The 24,974-nt window shown below is 44.9% G+C and overlaps 2 protein-coding genes across 2 annotated transcripts in view; one reads left to right on the top strand and one right to left on the bottom strand.

Annotated features, from left to right (window-relative positions):
• LOC118719484 (guanylate cyclase 2G-like) overlaps positions 1 to 4,521 on the top strand; it is a 31,371-nt gene extending 26,850 nt beyond the window's left edge. Inside the window, exons 18-21 of the mRNA XM_045582218.1 lie at positions 774 to 948; positions 2,063 to 2,161; positions 3,110 to 3,201; positions 4,411 to 4,521. Of these exons, the coding sequence (XP_045438174.1) occupies positions 774 to 948; positions 2,063 to 2,161; positions 3,110 to 3,201; positions 4,411 to 4,515 (471 nt within the window). The 3' untranslated portion in view covers positions 4,516 to 4,521. The remainder of the gene's footprint in view (positions 1 to 773; positions 949 to 2,062; positions 2,162 to 3,109; positions 3,202 to 4,410) is intronic.
• Positions 4,522 to 7,256: 2,735 nt separating this feature from the next.
• Positions 7,257 to 24,697, bottom strand: TECTB (tectorin beta). Its single transcript, XM_036439070.2, has 10 exons — positions 24,540 to 24,697; positions 23,539 to 23,729; positions 22,618 to 22,760; positions 22,440 to 22,512; positions 17,604 to 17,707; positions 17,378 to 17,461; positions 13,161 to 13,323; positions 11,600 to 11,672; positions 10,524 to 10,556; positions 7,257 to 9,107 (listed from the first exon to the last, which is right to left on the bottom strand). Exons 1-10 carry the CDS (start codon positions 24,613 to 24,615, stop codon positions 9,058 to 9,060), a joined length of 990 nt encoding a protein of 329 aa, XP_036294963.1. The 5' UTR covers positions 24,616 to 24,697; the 3' UTR covers positions 7,257 to 9,057.
• Between the last annotated feature and the right edge of the window lie 277 nt (positions 24,698 to 24,974).

Here is a 24,974-nt window from a genome sequence, read left to right as displayed (position 1 = left end):
GGAAAGGATGGCATGGATAATTGCAAAGAGCAGATCACTTAGGCTCAACAGAACCTACCTGACTCAGGGGGCCTCCTCTGGCATTTCCTCTTAGTGCTATCTGTGCAGTTAGATTTTGTATGAGCCAATCTAGAATCAATTTGTATTTCTAAATGTGCCTGTGGTGGGAAGAGAGAGCATAGAAGTAATTAGACTTGTGGGCTAGCTAACTCTGCAAGTTCATGGTAACCAGGAGACAGAGGTGTTAGTACCACCTGCTAATCTGAAATTCCACATTTGACCACATCATCATTGGAGTCTGTTAAAATGCAAATGTATCTGGAAAGCTCTCTATGTAACTTTAAATGTAGACGTGTCATTTATTCTTTGTATTGAAGGAGGAATCTGAAAGTTGATTTTATTAGGAGGATGGGGAGAGAGGAGGACTGATCAGGCAGGTACATGGATCCACTTGAACCTTCAAGATCTACCCCATCAGTACACTGCTGCTTGTTTAACTGGTTTTGAACCTGGGTTGGCAATAAGGGTCACCACCACTATCAGATTTCAGAGAAGAAAGCAGTGATTGTGGCGAGGAAGGCTTGGGGCAGGAAAGCTTTGAACCTGGAGAAGGGCAAATTTGATAAAATGCTGGGACTTTGATAGAGTGGAGGTAAGAGAGTATGATCCTTCAAAGTCTGGGGCCTTGACCTGCTGCAGGGGTCCATAATGGGGAATCTTGCCCACCCCACCCCCATGGAGAACACAATGCCATGTCATTGTTTTGTTTCCAGGTTGAAACTATTGGAGATGCATACATGGTGGCTAGTGGGCTTCCCATCCGCAATGGAGCTCGGCACGTGGAGGAGATTGCCACCATGGCCTTGCACTTCCTCAGTGCCACCGTCCACTTCCAGATTGGGCACATGCCTCAGGAGAAGCTCAAGCTCCGCATTGGCCTCCACACAGGTAGACAGCACTGGTGGCAGGTGGCCTCATGGTCCAGGTGTGGTGGCAGGTAATTCCGGTTTCACGTCCTAGGTGCATGGCTTTTAGGAAACCCTGAAGCTCAATGGTAACACATTAAGGAAATAAAAGGTTGAATTATATTCACATGTATATTTCCAGTTAGCTAGATTGCTTGGTAACAAGGACACAAAAGCTCCAAGGTGAACCAAAAATGAGGAGGAGATGGGAAACCAGGAGATTCCATTGGGCAGCTTTCCCTCCATGCCTCTGTATTTAATGCCCTTTGATCTGCTCTGTTTCTGACAAACTCATGGGCATGTGACTCGTGCAGAGGTTCAATGCTCTTCTGTCCCTCTTCAGAAAGTCTTAATCAGTTTTGAATAAAGAGGTCTCTTATTTTCCCTTTTTGACCAGTACCTGCAAATTGTATAGCTATACTTGCCCCTACCTATTCTTATGCCTTTACTAAGGTAAAACCTGGCCCCAATCAGAATGAATTAGCCCCAAGTTTGTGCTGCTGTTGCTTTGCTTACATTTTCAGTGCATGAATAATATTATCATTAATTTCTGTCTTAGTTAGCCTGGTTGTTATAACAAAATACCATAGTCTGGATGGCTAAACAGCAGGTATTTTTTCTCACAATTCCAGATGCTGGGAAGTTCAAGATCAGGATTCCAACATGGAATCTCTGTGGGAGCACTTCCTGGCTTGCAGATGGCGGCCTCTGTCTGTGTGCTCACTGGTGGAGAGAGAGAACTGGGGTGTCTCTCCCTCTTTATATAAGGGCACTAATCCCAGCCTAAGAGCTCTACTTTTAGGACCTCATCTGAACCTAATAACCTCCAAAGGCCTCACCTCCGAATACTATCCTATCGGGGATTAGGGCTTCAACATGCGAACATGGGACAGACACGAGCATTCAGTCCATAACAACTGGTTATGTTATTTTCTACCAGAAGTGTGCAGGTTCTGCAGTTTACCTCTTTGTAATCCCTGAAATCTGCTAGTATTGCCAAGCTTTGCCCTTCAACATTGATTGAATTGTATTTGTTGGTTCGATGGGTCCCGTGGAGTCCAGTCCTTGGGAATGGCCATCGGGTCTTCCCTCTGCAGGTCCTGTGGTGGCTGGTGTGGTGGGAACCACTATGCCCAGATACTGTCTGTTTGGAGACACTGTGAACATGGCCTCCAGAATGGAAAGCAGCAGCCTGCGTGGGTATCACTTTCAGCGTGTGGTAAACACAGTGTCACTGTCCTTCCAGGCCCCTGTCTTTAACCGTAGGGTATTTTTAGAATACCTATTTGCATTTTGTCTGCTGGTTTCCATTTCCAGGGGAAGAACATTATCCCCTTCAAGGCAACACCGGTTGCAAGCTTTGTAGGTGGAGTTTCACACTGTCCTCTCTATAGAGCCATGTAAACAACCTGTCCCCTTCCAGAACTCTCCATTCTAGCCAGCCAGGCACATATACAATCAGGTCATTTAAATGAAGAGTAGGAGGCAGCAGACTTTTTCTGTACAGTGCTAGACAGCAAATATTTTAGTTTTTATTGGCCAGAGACTCTGTTGCAATTACTTAACCACTATTGTGTGTGAAAGCAGCCATTGAAAATATCTAACTGATGGGTATGGCCATGTTCCAATAAAACTTTATTTGTAGGTACAGGTGGTGGGCTGAATTTGGCCTGTAGGTGGTAACTGGCCCATCTCTAATGTATAGTTTTGTTGTTGCTGAACAGACCTGTGGCCAGAAGTTCCAGGGGACAGCAAATTGTTTTATTTTACAGTAGTTTTGTTGCATTGATAAAACCTCTTTTAGCTTCTAAGTAGAAATTTTTAGGATACATTTTGAAAGTGGAGCCCAGCCCTATGGAGTTCCCACTTGCATATGGAGGCAGTTCTGTGTTCTGGTCATAGACTGAACGTATCAAAGTGTGAGCAGTTTCCAATAGAGCCTGAGCAATGCCTGGATGGTGGTGGTGGTGGTATGGGGGATGTCCCAGCCCAAGTGCCCCAGACTTCAGAGAGGTTGCCTACAATTTGCTGGCAGTCCAAGAATTTGGGCAGGGTAGCGCTCTCTCGCCACAGCAGTGCTTACCCCACTGAACCTGTACAAGGTCACAACCAAGACTAACTAGACAATCACTGGTTTTTGGAAGCTCTCCGGATTCACGTCTCTCAGAGCACCGCAGGCATCCTGATGGAATTGGGAGGGTACAATTTGCAAAAGAGAGGAACCATTTCAGTCAAGGTAAGACCAACTGTATCCACCTGCTCCTTTGGGTCTCTAATAGAGATGTTGAGGACTTGACAGGATGAGGGAATCTCTTTGTTGAGGGGTGTGGAGACACCTAAGGTCCATATGGAGGCCCCTATGACTACCAGGTCTTCCTTCAGAGAAGACTGTACCATTCTCTCAAATGGTCAAATATGGAGTTCAGGACAGGAGACATCTTATCTCCCACCTAGACCAACCCCAGTGGAATGTCCCCTTTCTCTTGCCAGAGATCAGCCCCTGGTTTCTGCTTGAATTCCCTAGCCTAGTCTTAAGGCAACAGCAAAGACAAGCCCAAGCATTATAGCACCCATAGCTCTTCTATGCCCCTTCTCTTGAGCCTAACATGCCCGGGCAGAGGGGATAGAAACCCATTGGCTTGGGGGTAGTAAGCCCCCATCTCTGTACATTTAAATATCCCTTCCCTTTCTCTCTGCCTTCTGCTGGCACCCATGACACAGGTTCTACTTTGTGATAAACATTGCCTGTCGGGGTGGGAAGGGGGTTCTCCTCTTGGAGATGTTCACAGTGGGAGTGGTGGGTGCTGACTGTGGCATTGGGTGTTTGGGTGGGTGTGAGGGTCCAGAAAAAGAAGTAAAAGGGAAGAGGGTGCCTCAGCTTCTCAGTTTGCTGAGTCTAGCCCTGGTAGTTGTATTTGATCAACTGACTTCAGAAAAGAAGAAGAATTTTCTAGAAAGCAGCAGTGTAGACCTAGCTTTGAATCCTGTACCACTACTAGTAATAGCTGTATGATTGGGGAGATTGGTTTTATCATCTATAAAATGGGAATGGTGATAATACTTCCCTCAAAGGGTGAATATAATGATTCAATGTCTATGAGATGCATTACCTGAGATCTTTCTCATAGTAAGACCTCAATGTATTTGTTATTATTTTTTAAAGGTGTTCTTTGCAACAAACTTTAGCTTCCACTCACCCTTATCCCCTAGACCACCAATGACTGTCCATCTAAGCTCATCAGCAAAGCTCAAGGAAATGATCAACATTTCATCTATAATTAGACCTTTCCCTCATTGAGGCAGTTACTGACTAGTTTCAATTCTGGCTACAAACAATGTTTTCAGCAAACAAGCAAGGAGACTAGGCTTGTCTGCTCAGAGGCCACACTTCTCTGGCAGCCTTTCCTTCCTGTGAGTTACTAACTGTCTGCCCTGCCTCCCACAGGGCAAAGGAGAACAAACAACTTTCTGGTTGAAAGGCAAAGAAGGCTTCTCTATCCCACTCCCCGAATTTACTGAGGAAGAGGCTGAAGTCCCAGAGCTCTTCTGAGGCGAGTATTTTCTTTAAAGTTGTCTGTGGGGCCCCATGGAAGTCCACGGGGTGCATTAAATATACCTTTTCTGGGGTGTAGTTCCTGGGTATTGAGTCAGCCTTTCTATAAGGGGCGCCATCTAGCTGGCCTCTTCATCCCACCCCAGGGTTCCGTGGCCTGGAGCAGATGTGGAGTTGGATGAGCTGGATGTAGTGAGCTCATTTCCTGGGGGGCCAGGGCTGAGCTGTTGCTCTCAGCCCTGCCAGGGAGCCTGTCATAGGTGCCAAATATTTTCGGCTCATTAGCTTGTGAATTTGCAGTGAACCCAGTTTCATTCTGGAGGAGGGGCCACCCACAGGTCTGGCCCTGTCTGCTTCCTTGACAAGGTGGCTGCTCCCTAACCTTTGGCGCTTATTTTCTTTATCAGCTGCTCAGCCTGCAAGGAGAGGGAGCTCATATCAGAAGGCATCTGAGTAATGTTTGCGGGGGATAAAGTCCTACCTAAGGTGTGAGGCGATCACAGAAATCCAAGAGGGCCAGGACACTCCAAGCAGACAGGACACTTGCAGTCAGTGGCCAGAAGGCCTGGTCTGCAGCCCTGACCTCTGGGAACATGGCAACTTCCAAATGGATCATGTCCCATCCTCAATGCATTGCTTAATGTCTTTCCTATCCCCTGGGCAAAGCATGCAATCATGGCTTGGCTTTTAAGTAGATGTTTTCATTCATTTAGGATGTGTTTAATTGTTTGGGTAATCCCCCCACAGACAATGATGAATGAGCCCACCTGTCCTGCTGTGCATATTTCCCCCTTTGCACAGAGAAGAGGATTCCATGTGGTTTTATTCCGTTGTTCTGTAATAGATGTGCTGAACCACGAATGCATTTGCAGTCCTTCTTTTTCTCCCCCTTCCAACTCCTCACATCCAGATGATCTTCCTCGGGGCTGCCCCCTGAACATGGCAGAGCAATTCCAATGATGTCTCATGTCCGTGTCCGAGACCTCTTCCTGTTGAATTTCCCATGTTTGAAGAGGGGAAGAAAGCCAAAGGGGATGGGGAGGTTTTGCTTTGTTTTGTTTTTAGGATGGCTTTGTGGAGGTATTTTTGAGCTCTGCATAGGTAAATAAAGTACCTTTGGGGGGATTGAGAGTGTTTAAAACCAAACTGACTAGTGGACAAGGGAAGTGCTTTACAAATGGTCCTGCCTCCATCAAGCTCCTGAGCGTTTCCATCCGAGAACTTTTCTTCAGCCCAGAAGTGGGTGACTGAACCCTGGGCCTGCACAGACTCCGCTTTCTGCAGCACGATTCCATTTTCATTGTAGTAGGTTCAGCTGCTCTCCAAAGGCCTCCAGCATCAAAGGGGAAAGCTTTTGACTGATGCTTAGAGAGGAGGAGGGCAGAGGTATTTATACATAGGAACAGAGCGCTTCCCCTGCTACCCTAGCATAGCGACAGTGTGCCTACATGTATTTCTTCGTGCCTCTTAACTTCTTCCCTTGTTTGGGATCGGGCCTTCTAGATCCCAGACACCATGCTCCACCATGAAAGGGAATAAGGCAAGTTCTGCTCTGAAGTCACTTAGAGAGATGGACCAGTCCCCATCCATCCATCCTCCATCCTTCCGTCCATCCATCCTTCCATCCATCCTTCCATCCTTTCATCCATCCACCTGAACAATTAATTAATTCAAGGAGAATTATTGAGCACTTACTCTGTGCCAGGTATCACATTGGGGGTCACAAGAAAATAATGAAACTTTCTTTGGTCTTTAGCTCTGTTCAGTTGGAGAAAGAGGGCATAAATAATAGTAATGCGATCTATTAAGGACTAAGAAAGGTATGCACAAACGTGTAGAAGTAACTAAGCAATTGGATAATGTTACTATTAAAAGAGCTTTAGGTGATGATACACAGATGTAGGAATGGGAAGGGGTATGGAGTTGTCTATTATTATCCCATCTTTGAATTTAGGGAATGCGTTTCCTCCCAGCCCTAGCCCACATGCTTACTTAAGTCATATTCATATAATAAAAGTGTTGCTACTTGTGCCTTTTTCACTGAACATTTTAACATAAATATTGGGCATACATACACACACACACAAAACATACACACATGCATGTGCATATACATACACAGATATCATATACATAAACATGTGTATATATACATATATACATGAAAATATACCCATACATATATATATTGAATACACAAATAAACATATCTCCATCTCTATCTCTAATCTAATCTCTATCTGCCAATTAATAGAGATTTATCTGATGTGTTCTCAGTATATATGTATGTGTAAAGATATATGTCTAAATATATACACATGAATGCTATAATATATATTCAAGTTTTGAGAGAGAGAGAGAGAGAGTCTTTAGGGGTAATAATCAGGAATCTTGATAAGAGCAATTTTCTAAAATCTGAGGGAGAATGTGCTCTTTCCTCCTCTCTAAATACTCTTTTATGTTTAGCACTAATGGCAACTTGCAAGAGAGACTGTTGAGGAATGCTTTCTCTTAACACCTTACTTACTAGAGAAGCTATGAGATGTGAAGGGTAACCAGCCATCATAGGGCTGTTAGTTAACTTGAAGACAAAACACATCAGTCGCTGATGATACACATTAGGGCTTTAGAGATGGGTAACCAAAAAGAATTTCCCCTAAAATATTAATCATACGAAATGGCTTTACCTTCTTGCCTTGGAAACCCAACACTAGAAATTTTGAAATGTAAACGAGGTCTGTGAGGATATATGTGGGTCTTAAAGCTCTAGTTGTAGAAAACACGGGGTGTGTTGGAATTACCTACCAACATAATATATTAACACTGTAAGCTTAGTCACATGTTGTTTGTTTTAAGGCATTTTATTTATTCCATAGCACCAGGTAGAGAACAAGATCATTAAACTTTAGGATAAAGTAAAGCAAAACAAATATGACATTATTTTACTCTGACAACCAAGGATGTTGATTATGGTTCTGAGTATGCTATTTGAGAGTTTTCGCTAGAACCAATACAATATGTCTCCTGTTCTTCCTGACTACACAAATTCTTAATGTACAGGTTAGACTACAATGAGCCATTTTAATCTAGCCTGTTGCTAAACAAACATGTACTCTGTCTTCAGAGATTGGAGGACTAGCTTCATTTCTGAATTCATTAACATAATTGTAAAAGAACCATCAAACTATCTATCAAAACTTCTCAAATATATAAAAGCCCACTAACTAAGTCTGTACAAGGCTAAGAAAAGAACTTGGACCTCTGACCTTCCCTGTCTCACTCAGCTTCCAGCCTCAAACTGGAGTCAACAGTGCATTCTCAGGGATCTGCCAATTCCCTACCAGGATTGCTTTATTCAGTTTTTGTTTTGTTGACAATGAAAATGACTAATATAGATATATTCTGGGTCACTGGTGGGGAGTGGGGTGGCAGAGTGTAATGTTATTAGTGTACCATGAGGATTCATTGGCCAAATTTGTATTTGTGTTTCTGAATTTCTTTGTTGGTTCCATTCTATTGATCATACATTATTGAGACAAAACAGATGTTTGAATGTTGAAGTACAGGGTAAATGAGGTCAGACCAATCTGTACAAACAAGGATTTCTTAGTAGAGCAAACAGAAAAAAAGAGAGCAGTGACCGTCACAAGGCCTATGGTAGGACGGGGTTAAAGAGCTCCAGAGAACCTGTCGTGGCTGCCACTCTGTAGTCATGCCGTAAGCAACAGCTCCATGTAGTCAATGCCACATTATGTGAAATTAATGTTCACATGAGCTTTATTCTTTTTGTAGCTGTATTCCTATTTTTAATTTGTATTTTTCTTTTGATTTTAGAAATGTGTATCAGCAATCAAAATGAGTTTACCTATGTCATGTTTACACATTTAAGAAATCCTATAACAAGATTAGTTGGGTTAGCACTGGAGGAGCTCAAGAATTATTTCTCTTTATATTGTGCAGATTTGAGCAAAAATTATTCTATTCCACCCTGAACCCCACACCTTTGTTTGAAAGATTGGAACCCCTGAGGCTCAGCTCTGATCCTCAGATTAGAATCGGCAGCATCAATGGCAAAGGCCTCTTCATCAAAGTTGGCTCTTCCTGTGCCTTCTGTGCTTAGCACTGACTTGGTTGTGCCCTGTATTCCCCTCAACATGTTCAGCTGCACTTGGCTGGGTGTGCTGGTCTTTTACAATCAGGAAAACTTGCAAAGGAGTCCACCACAGCCCTGCCTGGAGTTTAGGGAGAGAAGGCTCCCCCACCTGTTGCCGGGGAGGGGAGTGTGTGTGAGTGGGGTGAGGGGGGAGACACTCCAGGAGCTCAGAGCCACAGGAAGTAATAAGAGGAAGTGGGGCACCAAAGGAAAACAATCACTGAAATTCACACAAATCCTTGGAACACGTACTTGGCAAAACACTATTGCCTGTTCCCCAACAACGCAGTCTTCTGTGTATGCTTCCTGGCAGCACAGATGTTGAGTGTGTCATCCACGGAGATGACCTTGGACGGAGAAGCTGCAGCTGCCTGCCTGGCTGGCTCCTATAACACGGCACAGATCCCCAGCATCACCACGAGGTGGTAGAGAATATCTGTGGACCAAAGGAGGCAGCACATTCAGAAACAGCTCTGCAAGGACCCAGGACTACTCAGCAGGAGAGTTAACAAAGGCGTCTACCCAGGGCTGTGGTCGGCAAACTGTGGCTCTTTGGCCCCTTGAGTGTGGCTCTCCCACAAAACAGCTGGCCTGAGTGAGTCTATTTTGAAGAAGTGGTGTTAGAAGTTTAAGTTTTAAAAAGTTGGCTCTCAAAAGAAATTTCAGTCGTTGTACTGTTGATATTTGGTTCTGTTGACTAATGAGTTTGCCGACCACTGACCTAGGGGTTGTCAAGTCTGTTTTCATAAGTTTTACACATTTTACACAAAGTCTGCTTTGTCTATCCTTTGGGGGGGGGGGGGTGTTGCTCACTCTCATCAGTACAAAGAAACCAACAGATAAACTTGGGATATGCACCTCTGGCAGATGGAAATCTGACTTTAGATAAGACAGAGATGGTGTATTTCTCTTCAGGGCTTTAGCTGTACAACTTCTTTTGCATGTGGGATTAGAATCTTAAAAAATCAGTTTACATGATGTCCTGTCATTGCAAGAGCAAACTCTATATCTGTGAGTTTGTGAATAAATAGAACTATCTTGCCCCAGCTCCTTGCGTAGTTGCCTTCTTCTCATCATTCGGGTGAGATCTGGGCCTGGGCTGAAATGTCTCTTCCTCTGAGAGGCTTCCCTGACTGCTAAATCCTGCCAAGCTCAACCCCCACCCCAACACTTCACAGGTATTAGGAAGGGCAGGAGCCTCACTATGGTAACTATATGGCCTAGAATAGCACCTGATGCGGTGTTATAGTCATTATGGCTAATCATTACTGATGTTTGCTGTGAGCTGGGCATTGTTTGGTGCCCTTATCCTTAATATTTAATCCAAACAATGGCTATGTGTGATAGGGGTCATTACTAGCCCAATTTCATAGAGGAAAATGTGGAATAGAAGGGTGAGGTCATTGCTCAAGGACCTTGGGCCAAGGTGAATGGGGCAGAGTCACAGCAGGAAGTCAAATATTTGTTAAATGAACAGATCATTGAAAGTCACTGATCTGTTCTCTACATGCAGGAAACAAGCAAAGCCATCTGGTGGTGTCTTTGCTGAGATTTGGGGAGTGGGATTTGGTTCTGCTCCATCCAGTTTAACCCTGGCCCCTCTCTCTCTGCTCTACCTCCATCCACTCTGCCCCACTCAGATACGCTTCAAGCAGCGGTCGCCAACTTGTGGTCAATGAACCACTGGTGGTCTGTGAGGACTGAAAGGTTGGCAACCGCTACTTTAAAGAATTATTATTTTTTAAACTATTATAAGCTTTGCTGGGGCCAAAGGTAAGCTTGTTTTGACACACATATCTCCCTGTTCAAAGCTTTGCCCATGACATTTCCCAGAGGCGCCTCTTCTCCTTACCTGAGAAGCTATAGAGACTCGAGAATCCCCTGCCTGTAGTGAGTAAAGAGAGACAATGCTGAAGGTTTAAGGTCAGAGCTATGTTTCCACAACACAAACTTGTCTCCTCCCCTCATTAAACCACTGGGCTCCCTGGAGGCCTTTGGGACAAAGTTTCTAGTGGGGTCTACACGGCTTCCTCTCACATTGTTTTCTCCTCCACTCTCTAAGGCAGGGGTTGGTCAACTTTCTGGAAAGGGCCAGGTAGTCAACATTCTCCACCTTGTGGGCCAGGTGCTCTCTATTGCGACCACTTGCCACTGTGGATGAAGCATGAAAGCAGCTCTACAAGTGTGGCTTGGCCCAAAAAAATCTTTCTTTATAGACACTGAAATTTGAGCTTCCTATAATTCTAATGTGTCATGAAATATGAGTCTTCTGATTGTTTTTTCCAACCACATAGAAAGATTCTTGGCTTGCAGGCCATAAAAACATCTGGTGGCAGCCTGGATTACTGTCCCTCACCTCCAACCCCAGCCATAGGTGGGTAATCTTCAGAGGTCTTCCATAAGCCCTGGACTAGGTTGAATCCCTTGTCATGTACCCTATAGCCCTCTTCCCCAATGCCATTGATAGCATCTCCCTTTCCTTAGCATTTAAAGTCGCTCTCCTCCCGAGATACTAAGTTCTTTAGGACAAAGCCCATGTGGGGTTCTTCTATTTCTGAAACCCCAGCACCCGCCCAGACCAGGCAGACTTCTGGCCTCCCAATAAAAGTGTGTTGACTCGCACTGCATGTTCCCAGCACACTTCATTTTCTATTATTATTGTTGACGGCAGGCATGCGCTGTCTGCAAGCTTTGCACATCCTAATTCCTCCTGGGCAGTGGAATTCAGGCCACAGGGCAGCCGGCTAATCTTAACTCCTTGGGTTGGCATGCACTATCCATCCCCCAATTAAGAAGCCACGAGTTGCAGGTGCAGGTTGTGTCTACAGGCACAACTGGTTTGGCAATTCAGTTAAAATGCTCCAACCACCTGTGCCTGTGGACGCAGCCCAGAGCGGGGGCAACAACGTGGGCCACAGGGACGCTTACTGAGGAGGGAGAGCTCCACCACCAGGACGCCCCCTGTCTGGTCCCGGAGGAGGCGCTTCCGCTTGTCGCAAGTCTGAGGACCCAGGAGGAGCGCAGGTGACACAGGAGAGAAAGGTGAGAGGTTAAAAGAACAGCCACAAACTTGATGGAGTCCAGATTCCCCAGCTAACAGATACTAATTACCTTCTCTTTAAAAACAGCTTAGACATCTGCAGCCCTTCCTTCACTGGGGGAGAGGAGGGATGCTCTACTGTACTGATTCTTCACGCTGGCGTGGGAGGGAAGGGCAATTTGGGGGAGGGGTAAGAATTAAGGCTTTTCCATGCTGACCGGTTTGGCTCAGTGGATAGAGCATCGCCCGGGTCCCGGGTTTGATTCCAGTGAAGGGTACATGCCCAAGTTGCAGGCTCAATCCCCAGTAAGGGATGTGCAGGAGGCAGCCGATCAATGATTCTCTCTCATGATGTTTCTCTTTCTCCCTCTCTCTTCCTCTCTGAAATCAATAAAAACATTAAAAAAGAAAGAGAGAAGGCTTTTCCTACAGTCACTCTCAGCAGAGTGATTGGAGAGGTGGACACTTTCATTCAAAGTGTGTTCTGATTCATTTTCTTTTTTAAATGTCATGACAATAATTATCCCATTATCAGCTGTTGCATGTCTCTTGCTCCCTTCTCTTTCTCTGTGCTCACACGTGACCATTTTCTGGCCAAGTGAATCAGAGGATGATCGTATGTCTGTTATGTACCACAGGCCAGTGAGCAGTGCCCCCTTCAGAAATGCCGTGTCCTCCTCACCAAGCTTTTTAGATCTGAGAAGTAACCATTTGGGATGTAACCCTTTAGGTCTCTACACAGAGGTTCTCACTTCAGGGTGACCCAGAACCACCAGAAGAGCTTGGGAAAGCACAGATGGGGGGCCCACCCAGAGTTTCTGCATCAGGTGGTCTGGGGGCAGGGCTGAGGATTTGCATCCCTCGCAGGTTCTGGGGTGATACTGAGCTGCCCTGGTTCACTCTTTAGAACCACTGCCCAGAGGAGCAGGGTCACATCAGGTCGAAATGAAACTCTCTCCAAATCTGCTACACCTGTTGATAGATGCTGTTGAAACGTCTCAGTGTGGGGAGGGGCTAAGGAGGGGAAACTATTCAGTCAAGAGCTAAAAATACCTGCCTTTTGACTTCCATCCAGAAGCTATTGCTACCACTGAGATTTCACATTTCCCTGTGCTTTTACCTTTTTCAAAGCATTTCCATGTCTGGAATCACTTTTATCTTACCTACCCTTGGCTCTCTGAAAAGGAAAGGGTCACTGTGACTGGTCACCATTCTGCTTTAGAGAAGAGAGAGCCAAGCTCCAGAGGTTAAGTGACATGTGCCAGACTGTGCAGCCTGGTGGCAGGGTGGACAGGGCCCAGAATGTCTGCCCCACACTCAGTGTCCTTTCCTCCAGAATGTCCTCAGCACTCACCTGCCCTGGTCTGGTTACAGTTACCCAGCTAAAAATACAGCCTCTGCAATGCCAGCCCTCCCCCCTCCCCCACCCTGTGGGGAGGGGTGGCTCACCACTGGGCAGGAAAGCTTCTCGCTGTCGCAAATGAACGTCTCACAGTGTAACCACACCTTGGAGAGCTTGGGGATGTTCTGGAACCGGAAGGCATTGAATTGGAAGGTCGCCCTGTGATCTTTCCCGTTCTCATGCACCAGGACCGTTTCATCCGTGGGGCAGCTGAAGCACATGGGGACGGGCAGGGAGAGGGGGAGGGAGGAGAGAAGATGTTACCCTGTGAAAGAGCAAGAGCCTCTGGGGCACATTCATGCACAGCAACACCACTCTCGGGGCTCCTACACAGCACGTTATCCTTCAGGAGCCCTGTGACTGGCAGCATCTCACTCATCCCCAGGACTCTGGGGTCAAGGTGAGGAGCTCTCAGATGGGTGTGGTCCTCCTCCCCACTCTACAGCCAGGCTACATCCAGTGTGGGTACTTATGAGCAGTCCCCCACCTGCTAGGGCACCTCATATCTGTCCCGAAGGAGTGCAGTCCCTGAGATGACATGTGAGTCATCTGAGTCACCACCACCACCACCACTACCTCCCCCCCCCCCTTCCAGAGGACCAGGTATGCACAGACTCCCTGCAGGTGTAAAGAGAGAAACAACGGTGCCGGGACAGCATTTCCCAAGGTGCTGCCTTCGCCACCTGCATCCAAGTCACACCCAGCTCATGTCGCTGAGTGCATCATGAGGCTTTGCCACTGGGCATTGGAATTTACTTTATGCTATTTAAATTCCCTACCTGCTTCATTATATAATTGTCTTTGTAAAACTGTGGTCATACTTTTAATATAAGAACAGAAAAAAATGACTGAAAGGATACCATCTAAATGCTCATCCTGGCTATTATGGAGTGGGGGAATTTTGGACAGCTTTTATATTGTTGTTTATGTATAAGTCCCAAATGTAACAGTTGACATAAAAGAGAAAAGTAATGACACAGATGGGCATTTGGTGAAGCCACTTGTTCTCACCTGGGAGCCGTTTAGCATTGAGGTCATCAGGACTTGGGGAAGGTGTTACTGGCATCTAGTTGGGCAGAGGCTGGGGATGCTGTCCAACATTGTGTAATGCTCATAGGCCCCTCCCTTACCCCCACCTTCAACACACACACACACACACACACACACACAAAAAAAAAAAAAAAAAGATGGCCCATCCCAACATGTCATGGTGTTGAGGTCCAGAAACCCTGGTTTAAGCAAAAACACTTTTCATTTACCAAACACATACTAATTCCCTATTCAAGTCCCAGACACTCAACCAGATGCTGAGAGCAGACAGTTAGTCATCCTTGGGAATGTACAAGCGAGGATCACGTGAGTGTGGGGTTCATTGTCTGCAGGTGATAGGAGCATTGGAATCTGTCCTCTGTGGAAAAGGGCTGTGGGTTCAAAAGCTCCAGACCACTGGCCAAAGCTACTCGGAGGAGCTTCGTGATGTACCTTCCCACCCCTTCCCACCAGAACCAGACATCAGGGGCTGAGTCAGCGACAGGGCTGAAGAAATGTTAACTCTGAGAATTGGTGAGTGGAGGAAGGCTTGAACGCTGCACCTTGTATTGGGCCCTCTGGTGGTGGTGGCCTCGGAGCAGTGAAAGAGCCAGGGACATTTTCTGAGCTGTGAAACAAGACTCTCAGAGGATCATTTGGTCAACAAACCTGAGATTCTCGTACAAACTCAAGATGTGAGTTCTTAAAATAGTTCCCTGTAGCCGAAGTGCCCAGGGCATGGTATCAGCTAGTGGAAAACAACGTAAGAGTGTCAGGGGGGTGGGGAGGTAGCAAGTCATGGGCAGGACTAGAGCCCCTGGCACTGCAGCGTCTTGGCAATGACGGTGGTACCTGCTCCTCTGGGACAGATCTCTCTGGATGGTGGAATGCCCATAGGTAAGTCTCCACACAATCACCACGGGAGTCTCTTTCCCTACATAGGATCAAACTTCCTGATGATGCATCTACTCTGATCTTGACAGGCATTCTTAAAAAGTGGGTTTTCCATCCTAGCTGGATAGAGCATCGACATGTGGCTGAAGAATCCTGGGTTCGATTCTGGTCAAGAGCATATGTCTGGGTTGCGGGCTTGATCTTCAGTGCAGGGGCGTGCAGGAGGCAGCTGATCAATGATTCTCTCTCATCATTGATATTTCTCTCTCCCTCTTCCTTCCTCTCTGAAATCAATAAAAATTTATTTTAAAAAAAGAAAAGAAAAGAAAAGTGGGTTTTCCTCCAAAAAGGCCTAATATGACCCCAAAGAATCTGGGAGGTTGTGGATGGACTTTCTTTTTCTCCCCACTGGCCTGGTCTTCATGCATGTCATATGTATCCCCAACCTTAAGGTCCACATCTACTAAGCAGGGCATGGAAATAGATCAGGGCTTCCTCCCTATGGGTGTGCTTAAATGCTGATTCCCCGGGCCTACCCCGGGACCCTCTTTTGTGTTAAGTTCACAGTGAGCCTGCATGTGTGACAGTCACACCCTCTCCCCTCGTAATTCTTGTGCACACATGAGTTTGAGGGATGCTTGCATAGACTACTCCAAAACCCAAGCATTCCTTTTCCTTTCACATTGCACATCTGTCAGGTGAGCAACAGCCCCAGCACTTTCTGTAGGTAGGCAATCCCATGATGTAGCAATGCCTGTGTGTGGCCATTGTCTGAGAGGTTCCCCATGCCCGGTGGTAATTTCAGGTCCGGTAGGCCAACGATTTATTTCAGAATTTCCCTGAGGTCTTTGATTGTGCCATTATCAACAGAACCGAAATGAATCACTCACTGACAGATGTGAAATACGCACCCACACTAAGCTCCCATCTCTGCAGGAGGCTTTGCCGGGTTGCTCAGAAGTGGGTCTACAGGTCTGTCCTATTCATGCCCCCAGGGAGATCATGCCTGAGCTTGGATTGTCTACCCTCTTACTAGTTCTGGACTTTGGACAAGTTTCTGACCCTGTCTGTGCCTCAGTTTTCTTAAAGTAGAGGTTATTATCCTGCTTATTTCACAGGGGTTTAATGAAATGTAAATAAATCAATATTTGCAAAGCACCTGGCTGGCGCAATGCCTGGTATGTTGTAAGTGCTTTACAGGTGCTTGTTAAATAAAAACAAAGAGTTAAAGGTCCAAAGTGGCTCGGCCTTTATTACCTAATCATTTGTGCCCCTGACCTCAGTGTTTACTGGCGCCCTGCTGGGTTCTGGAAATAACCAGAGCAAACTGGCCTGCTTTGGTCTGGGGTGGACTCTTCTGTGTTTACTAGAGATGACGCTTGAATCTCCAGTCTAGCTCCACTTCGCCTCTATTTTCCAAAGTTACAATTCTAAGTGTTTCTGAGCAATTGTCATCCCAAGCTTGACCTGTCATCCCTGTGCTCAAAGAGAATCCCAAGTCCCTTATCCAGAAAGCACCATCCCCAGCACCCACCAACAAATAATTCTTCCCCTTCACGATCGCAGACTCAATAACACAAAGCCATCTTTGTCATACATTCCTCCCTTCTCTGCACAGCATAGCCAATTGGATGCTAAGTTTTTACCATTCCTCCCTCCCTTGGATGATCATCCATTCACATGGCTGCACCTCGGTTCAGGTATTGTCACCTTTGGTTCAATAGCCACCACTGCACCTAAGTAACCTGGTCTTTCCACCTGCCAAGTACTATTTCTCAACCATCCTATGCATGACTTCCAGACTTGTCTTTCTGTTTTGCAATTCCAATACTTCAGTCCTCTGCTCAAAAATGTTGAGCTCTTCATTGTCTAATGAATTAATAATAAAAATGACGATACTATTTAAATCAGTTGCACACCGACTAGGTACTCCATGCTAAGCTTTCTACATGAATTATCTAATTTAGTCCTCATCAGGGTTCTGGTGTCAGACTCACTGGATTTGAACACATGCCCCCTCCCCACATACAAACTATGTGACATCACTTAACCCCTTTTGTGCCTTGGTTTCCTCATCTGAGAAATAGGGATGGTAGGAACAATACCTACTTGTTATAAGGCAAATGAGTGAATATATGTTAAAGAAATCAAAACAGCACCTCGTATCTGAAAGCACAATATAAATGTTTGCTAGTATCAGTACTCAGCTTGGAAGCAAGGAGGATGTCACTAATTAACTCAAGAGGTCCTATCTCTTCCGCCTGAGCTGTCCCAAGCCAGAGGAGCCCTGGATCTGCCTGGCCCCACCTCTGTGGCCTGGGCACCAGGGAGCTGTACCTACCCCTTGTTGATCAGCTGCCACTGCAAGGGATACATGAAATCGGCCGAGGGTGTGGCCCAGCAACTGTTCAAAACCACTTTAAACCTGGGAATGAAACAAAACGCATCACCTTGAGCCAGAGAGGTGTATGCCTTGAAACATCTGGTGATTGGAAAGTCTCTCGGCTAAAGTCTTTTTGATTTTCTCTGCTTTGTCTTTAAACATAAAATGGAGGACACATACTTACCTAACGCTTAACCCTTTGGCTTCTACTCCTGCGAACAGGTCTGAACCGATTTCGGAGGTCTCCAGCACAAAGGGGGCTTCCTTCTTAATGGAGAACTTGGCATTCTTTGGGAGGAAATTGACACTGGGCATTATGACCTCTCAGACTGGGCTTGGCAGGAGCAGATGAATTGGGATGGGGGCAGGGTGGGGATCAACCCAAAGGGCATAGGCACTGGAGACCACAGTGAGAAACCCCCAGGACCAGAAAAGCTCTCCCTGCCCGGATGCTGGCGCCCCTTGATGAGGACAGCACATGTCTGGATTGGCTGGTCACAGTGAGACACGCACTGTATGTCTCATCTGTGCCAAAGAGGAACGAGACAGGAATCCTGGACTAATCCTGGCTCCCACCACTAACCTGGGCCTCAAGTTCCCCATCTCCAAAATAGGAATAACCTTTGCCTTTTCCTACTTGCAGAAATTTTTTCTTTGATGGTGACATTGTTAATAGGAGCATAAAGCTTAAGCCAGGTTACTAGTTAAAATATCAAGGTGAGTGGACTTGGAGCTTTGCAGAACTGCAATAGGTAAACAGTGGCAGCAAGGATATCTAGTTAAAATAGACTTTACCCTCCCCCTTCCCATGGTTCAAATTCAGAGAATTTGCTGAGAGGCCTCAGAATCATCTCCTAGCAATTCCAACTTTATTTTACTGATTGCACGTCTTGCCAGGGCCCCTGGACTCAAGTCATCTAGAAATCAGATGTTTTCTTCCCATGTGTCAGTCCCTTCCACTTTATAAGTGGTTGCATAAATTAAACAAGAAAGTTCTTAATCACGGGTAATTTACTAGTTTAATATGTGCATCAAAGTGACAGATTAACAGTGGTGTTTAATGTTTTTTGCTATTTTCTGAGATTTGTCATATTTCAAGAGACTATTTCCAAATGTGGGACCTTACCTGGGGACCACACAATAGTCCCCAACCAAGTAAGAGCTGCTCCTCCCAGCTCCATCTCCTAGGATTCTGCCAGCAGAATATTGGGATAGTGCAGTCAGTGGTCAGCAAACTCATTAGTCAACAGAGCCAAGTATCAACAGTACTACAATTGAAATTTCTTTCGAGAGCCACATTTTTTAAACTTAAATTTATTCTAATGCCACTTCTTCAAAATAGACTTGCCCAGGTTGTGGTATTTTGTGAAAGAGCCACACTCAAGGGGCCAAAGAGCCGCATGTGACTCGAGAGCTACAGTTTGCTGATCACAGGGATAGTGGAATAATGCTTCTACTCCCAGAGGAACTTGCCTAATTTTGTTTCAAATCTACACTGTTGATTCAATTTCTAAAGCAAAACACTTTTAATGATCAGTTTCTTCACTGTTCATCATGATACCCCCCTGCTTTCTTTATAGCATGACAATTAGAGAACTATATCCAGATAGCTTCCCCTATAAAACCTGTAGAATTTGTTTTGGCATCCCAGGAAACAGACACACTACATAAACTACTCATTCAGTGAATAGGATGGGAGAGCAACTTGAAAAATCATGCCACCCAGGCCCTTCACCTGATCAAAAGATTAAGTCACCACTAGTGAAGATGGGCACATTTAGATGAACAGCAGTTCACGTGGGCAAATTCTGGGAGTTGCTTTTGCTCACAAGCTCAATGTGAGATAGCAGAGAAAGAAAACTACCCACAGATAAAATTGTCCTAGAACATGTTCCTAGAATTTTCCAGCATCTAGAAGATCTCTGACTCTCTGTGCCTTGCATTGGTCTGATAAGTTCTAGAATGTAACATTTCAGTTCTGGCTCTGCTTTTTCAACAGGGACATTGACCAAGTGGCCCATCCAGAGCAACTAGGATGATGAATGGACCAATAGTGGGAAGATGTTTAGCTTGGGAAAGATAGTCCTTCTCCATAGTTGAAGGACTATCAACAATATCATTACATAGCATGATTCCAGAAGCCAGAACCAACACCAATGGGCCAGAGTTTAGGATGTCATATAGCACTCACTGATCTAAAACAGAAAGGCCGGCTTGCCACTCTCCTTGGAAGAGGTAGGGAGCACACCTCTCAGCAATCTTGAGAAGGGTTTTAGACTTTGCATGGAAAATCAAGGTTGCTCACCTCTGAGGTTTGTTCTGAGTCTGGAAGTCTATGATTTTGACCTCTTGCTTATATTTGTTCCATCCCAAGCTTTTTCATTTGTCTCTATCTAAAAGGAGAGGTCAGTACTATTTTGATTAAATGTGTCACCCTAATCCCACACTGATATTGATGTTCAACCCTATAAATGTAACAATGCTTATTCTAGAAGCTCTCAGAGTCTCCACTTTAAATGGAGTCAAAGGCTAAAATCATAAGAATGGCTACTTTCATAAGCACTTACCTTGTGCTGGGCAGTCTGGTAAGTGCTACATAATGACATATTTAATTTAACCCTCACAGCAAACCCATGGGGTAAATACTATATTATCTCTATTTGACAAATACATTGGTGGAAGTCCAGAGAGGTTAACTAACTTGCTCAAGGTCACACAGTTAGAAATGGTAGAACCAGGTTTTCAAACCAATGGTGTGACACCAAAGCCTATTTCTTAACCACAGAGCTAGACTACTTCTGTAAGCTGACAACCTTCCTTTAATTTGGATTGGGAGTCAAAATAAGTTTTTGCCAAGAATACCAACCATGTGCCATTGGTAGAAGTGGGTGGGAGGGATAGGGTGAGAAGAGAGAAAGAATGCTGAGTAGAACCAGTGTTTTTGGAGCCCAACATTTGGAGTTCTCAGGATCCTAAGCAATTAGCAGAGCATTGATTTCATTGTGCAATCTAGGGCACAGCTCTATCACTGGTAATTTGATGAAAATATATGCAGAGAGCAGCTGTTGCTTCAGAAACACACAAGAATGCTCTCAAAGTGGAAAAAAGGAGAAGGAAAATACCAACTGCATGGTTCAGGCATAGGAAACAGCCCACAGTGGGACTATTAATCAGCATGAAAAAAATCTGTTGTGACATCAGATCCCCCTTGTTGCAGAGCCTGTTTGTCCTGTAAAGGTCTTGGTAGGCCCCAGAGGAGACCATAGGCTCATTTCTAGAACAGTTCAAGCAGGCAGCCTGTGAAGTCTATAGATCAGCCCAGAGGATGGCCTGAGCGATGCTGGGGATAAGCCTCTTAATTTTTTTCCCCCCTCTTAAAAAAGATTAGGCTTCTTCCAGTTCTAAATGTTGATATTTATGTCTGAAACTTAGCCCAACATGACTGATGGAAGGTGATAATTTTCAACAATCCTGTTACCTCTCCTTTTCCTAGTGTTGTAAAATCTTCATAGGCTGATATCTATAATTTCACCTGGTTAACATAACAATATGTACTTCCGGGCAGGGACTTGGTGGTAAAGACAGCCTGTCATTAGAACATCCCCTGAGACTGTTGTCAATGTGTGAAACCTGTTTTTCTCTCCAAACAACAATCATCGGTTATTGCTGTGGTTGGTGTATCCTTTCATCACCCTGGCTCTCATCACTCCATTTACCTTCCTGACAGGCCCAGGGGCTATCCGAGGTTAATGGGGTTCTTTTTATTCAGGACTTTACCATTAGTGTGCATGGCCAAGGACAGATTGAGTGAGGTTTTCTGGGACCTCGAAGCTTATTTAATTTGGAATGCCCTCATTAATTAAAAGACTCAAAAATTTCATTATAAAAATGAGACACAAGGCCTTGAAAAATGCCTGTGCAAGTGAGGGGTGGTAAAACTTCAGCTTCATTCCCTTTGTAGTCATTCTGTCTCAAAGAGCAGGGTTAGGAGAACCCGGTCCCAGACTGGGCACTGCTCTGAACTACCTCTGGGATCTGGGTCAGGTCCCTTCCTCCTTCTGGGCTTCAGATCCTCATCTATAAAATGGACCAGGTAATATTAGGGTATCTTCTAGCTCTCTCCTTCTGAGTTCAGCAAGGTTAATAGCTTCCTGGGAGTCAATCAAGCAAGTTCAAAGAGTTCAAGGTCAGGGGGGTTCCAGGTAATATAGTTGTTTTCTTTGTGAAATGAATGATTTGGGCATGATGGAGTCTAAGGATATCTTCTAGGTTTTTTAAAGATCTCTATTTCTGTTTGCGTCTTCCTCTAGCCTCCTGGGCTAGTGTCGCTATAGATCTGCCTCCTCCTTAAAAGCTGCAGGTTTAAAAAAAACAAAGCACCCCTTCATAACAGAAGTGCAGCTGGGCTATTGGCTGTGGTGTTTTTAGTTTCTCTGGAGCATTTATTTCAAGAGATCAAACTGTGCCTTTAACGTCAATGTCAACATAGGCAGCCTGCCCAAATTAGTCAATGAAGAAGCCCATGGAGTGAAGGGCTTTGTAGACCTAAGAACTAGGCAGCAGAGTCCAGTCCCACCTCTCTCCTTAGCCATGGCCCAGGCAAGAAGCTCCCTATTCTGTGCAAATGTTTTAACACAAATTAGATCCTAAATGCAAATCTCTAGAGTGGGCTGCAGTGGAAACTAACCTTGACTAAGAGTTAGACCTTGGCTGTTTTGCTGTCTATTGACCCTTGGCAACTCACAGAATTTCTCTTGCCTCAATTTTCTTATCTATGAAATAGGAAGGCTGACTTCTTTTCTCTGTAGTACCTTTCAGCTCTTCCATCCAGTCTATGAATCTGCCTTCCTGCTGCGTGTAATTTTTAAAGAGGTTTAAAACTAGTCCAAAGCTTACATCTCAGCTTGAATTTAAGAATGGAGTTCTGCATAGAGCTTAGGGAAGAGCGAATCCCAAGGAAGGATCCCATCATCTCCTCGAGAGGCCACAGGGCGGTCATGGGAACCTGGAGACCACTTACAGTGTAGAAGTTGAGAGACAATTGGCTTTCAAATGTGCCCATGCTCCCGTTCTTCACGTGAACAGTGGCCACTCTGAAAAGGGGAGAGAATTTTGCATAAGGACTGAAACATGCCTGATTGACAAGGACTGCAGAGCACATGCAAGGCAGCCAGCCCCTTACTCTCCAAGAAACTTACCTCTGGTCAAAGGCAGCCTGGTTCACCAAGTAGGTGGAGTGGTAGGTGCAGGAGAAGGAGTAGTTCACGGGCTGGTTCTTTATGATCACCGTGCTGTCATTGGAAACAATGTGGCTGTAGAAGTGGTAGATGGGGGGCTTGTACTGGAGGAAGGAAGAAAGCAGTTAAGGTGGACCTGTACCCATGAGGAGAAGGAGGATTCTGGGAAAAGTGATTGAAGTTGGCTCAGAAAAATATCCCATGGGCAGACATGAATGTCTGCCATTGAGAGAAGCACCCATTCTTTTTGTCTGGGTGGGTTGATCATTTTTATAAAGAGTTCTTGTGCCTGTTCAACTACGATTGTTTAAAATAATTTAAGTTGAATGCTGTATGCTGAATGTTGTATCCACTCCAACTAGTGACTTTATTGGGAGGTTGCAGATTTCTCCTCTGTCATTAAGGATATGCAAGAGGTTGTCTATGGTTCCTTTAAATTCTGATGACCTTTCCTGGGTAGTTCATAAGACCTAATTGTGAATTGTGTTGTAGTTTGGTTACTCCTTTACAATGCCCTTTACCTCCAGTTCAAAGTCTGGGGCAGAGGAGGTCCCACCCATCCAACCCAGGAAGAGTGGCAGCTTTTGAGCACAAGTTCAGAACTCAAAGCAAAGTAAAGGTGGAGAATGTATTGTTGCTCTATTCACAGAAGGTGGCCTAGCTGGCTCTGGCAACCAATTAAGAGAATAAAATTCAAATCCAAAGAGTCACCTAAACTAGTCAGAAGAGAAGAATTAAATGACATTGACATCTCAGAAAATGAGATTAATTCTTAAAAGGAAATGGGTCAATTCTAAATCTTTCTAAGGATGGACTGCAGACATCTTATTCGTGGGCCCAGCTCTCATCTTACTGACTCCTCATCTTGTGGCCTGAATTTACCTCTGACTGGGTTCCACAATAGGACTTGTTTTTAGGTGACAAATCCGGGATTACAAATTGGTAGTATCCTCCTTCGTGGACCCCATTGTAACACAGTCCGCCCAGGGCCAGCTGATGTACTTCCCATCCATAGGGACACTCAGGGATTTTGGTGATGATGGTTTTTGGGTAACAGAACACAAGAATGACATCTAGAAAGAGATACAGAGGGTTGGAAATCATATATCGCGATCATAGTAATCTACATAAGTATCAGTGGGTTCTAGCGATGCCTGAACATGCAAAACAATTGGTTAGAAACACTTTCCTTGTTATTCTTCATGGGCTGTGACAAAAGTTTTCCCAAACCCCAGTTATTCAAGTTCCAGTTTTTATAGTTTTTGCTACATCTGTGTGATATCTGTATGATACTTAATATGTGTTCAAAATTCCCCCACTTTTAAACTTTAATTATTTCAAGGAATGTTATCTGTGAAACAAGATTGGATTGATTAGATATATATAATCAATGGTATCCCCCAAAATGTACACACACTTTGAATAATTATTAATTCCAAATCTGAAAAGAAACTTCAATTGACCTATCAGAAAAAAAGTGGGTATATTTTTGGGGGGAAACCCTGTATATATATTTTAAATCTCATGAAAATAAGCACATAACTTAAAATAAAAAAATGTCCATTCATTTAAGAAATGTTCATTCATGTGAAACAATAATTCATGGCATAGGATAGAAATTTAAATCAAGTAGGAAATATAAAAAAGGTGGAGACTTTGTCTCTATTTATCCATCTACTCTCTGATTTCTAGAAAGTCTAATTTTATCTAGTACATTTTTTTACTTCTTATGAGAAAATTCTGATTGTCACTCGGGGGGGGAGGGGGGTGACTGTAGGAGAGGGCTTAAGTGCTTCTACTTGGCTATACGCACAGAGCTCTGAGCTTTGCAAAGGGAAGTTTCAGGGAACTTTCAGGGAAGACGGCCTAGCGCCAGAACATACCTGCTTTGTTCGGAGTGCAGGACTTTGCAGAGGCTCCCACAAAGATGGCCAGCAGAACGAAGGCCCTCATCACCATTGCTTCTCAGAACCTGGTCTTGGCCAGGTGGCCAAACCGAGCTGGCCAGCTGTTCACAGTCCTGCCAGGGCTTGAGCCTCGATCATTCTAGGTCAGAAACACGGGCGAGAAGTTTGCAGCAGCATGGATGGAACTGGAGAGCATTATGCTAAGCGAAATAAGCCAGTCAGAGAAAGATAAATATCACAGGATCTCACTCATTTGTGGAATATAATGAACAACATAATCTGATGAACAAAAACAGATCCAGAGACAGAGAAACATCAGCAGACTTTTAAAACTTAGAGGGAAGGTAGGGGAGGGTTGGGGTAAGGCGGAGAGATCAACCAAAGGACTTGTATGAATGCATATAAGCCTAA

The sequence above is a fragment of the Pipistrellus kuhlii genome, unplaced genomic scaffold (assembly GCF_014108245.1).
Source record: "Pipistrellus kuhlii isolate mPipKuh1 unplaced genomic scaffold, mPipKuh1.p scaffold_m20_p_15, whole genome shotgun sequence".
In the NCBI taxonomy this organism is placed as follows: Eukaryota; Metazoa; Chordata; class Mammalia; order Chiroptera; family Vespertilionidae; genus Pipistrellus; species Pipistrellus kuhlii.
The sequence above is the reverse complement of the archived record's forward strand: the minus strand, read 5'-3'. Positions and strand labels throughout refer to the sequence as shown.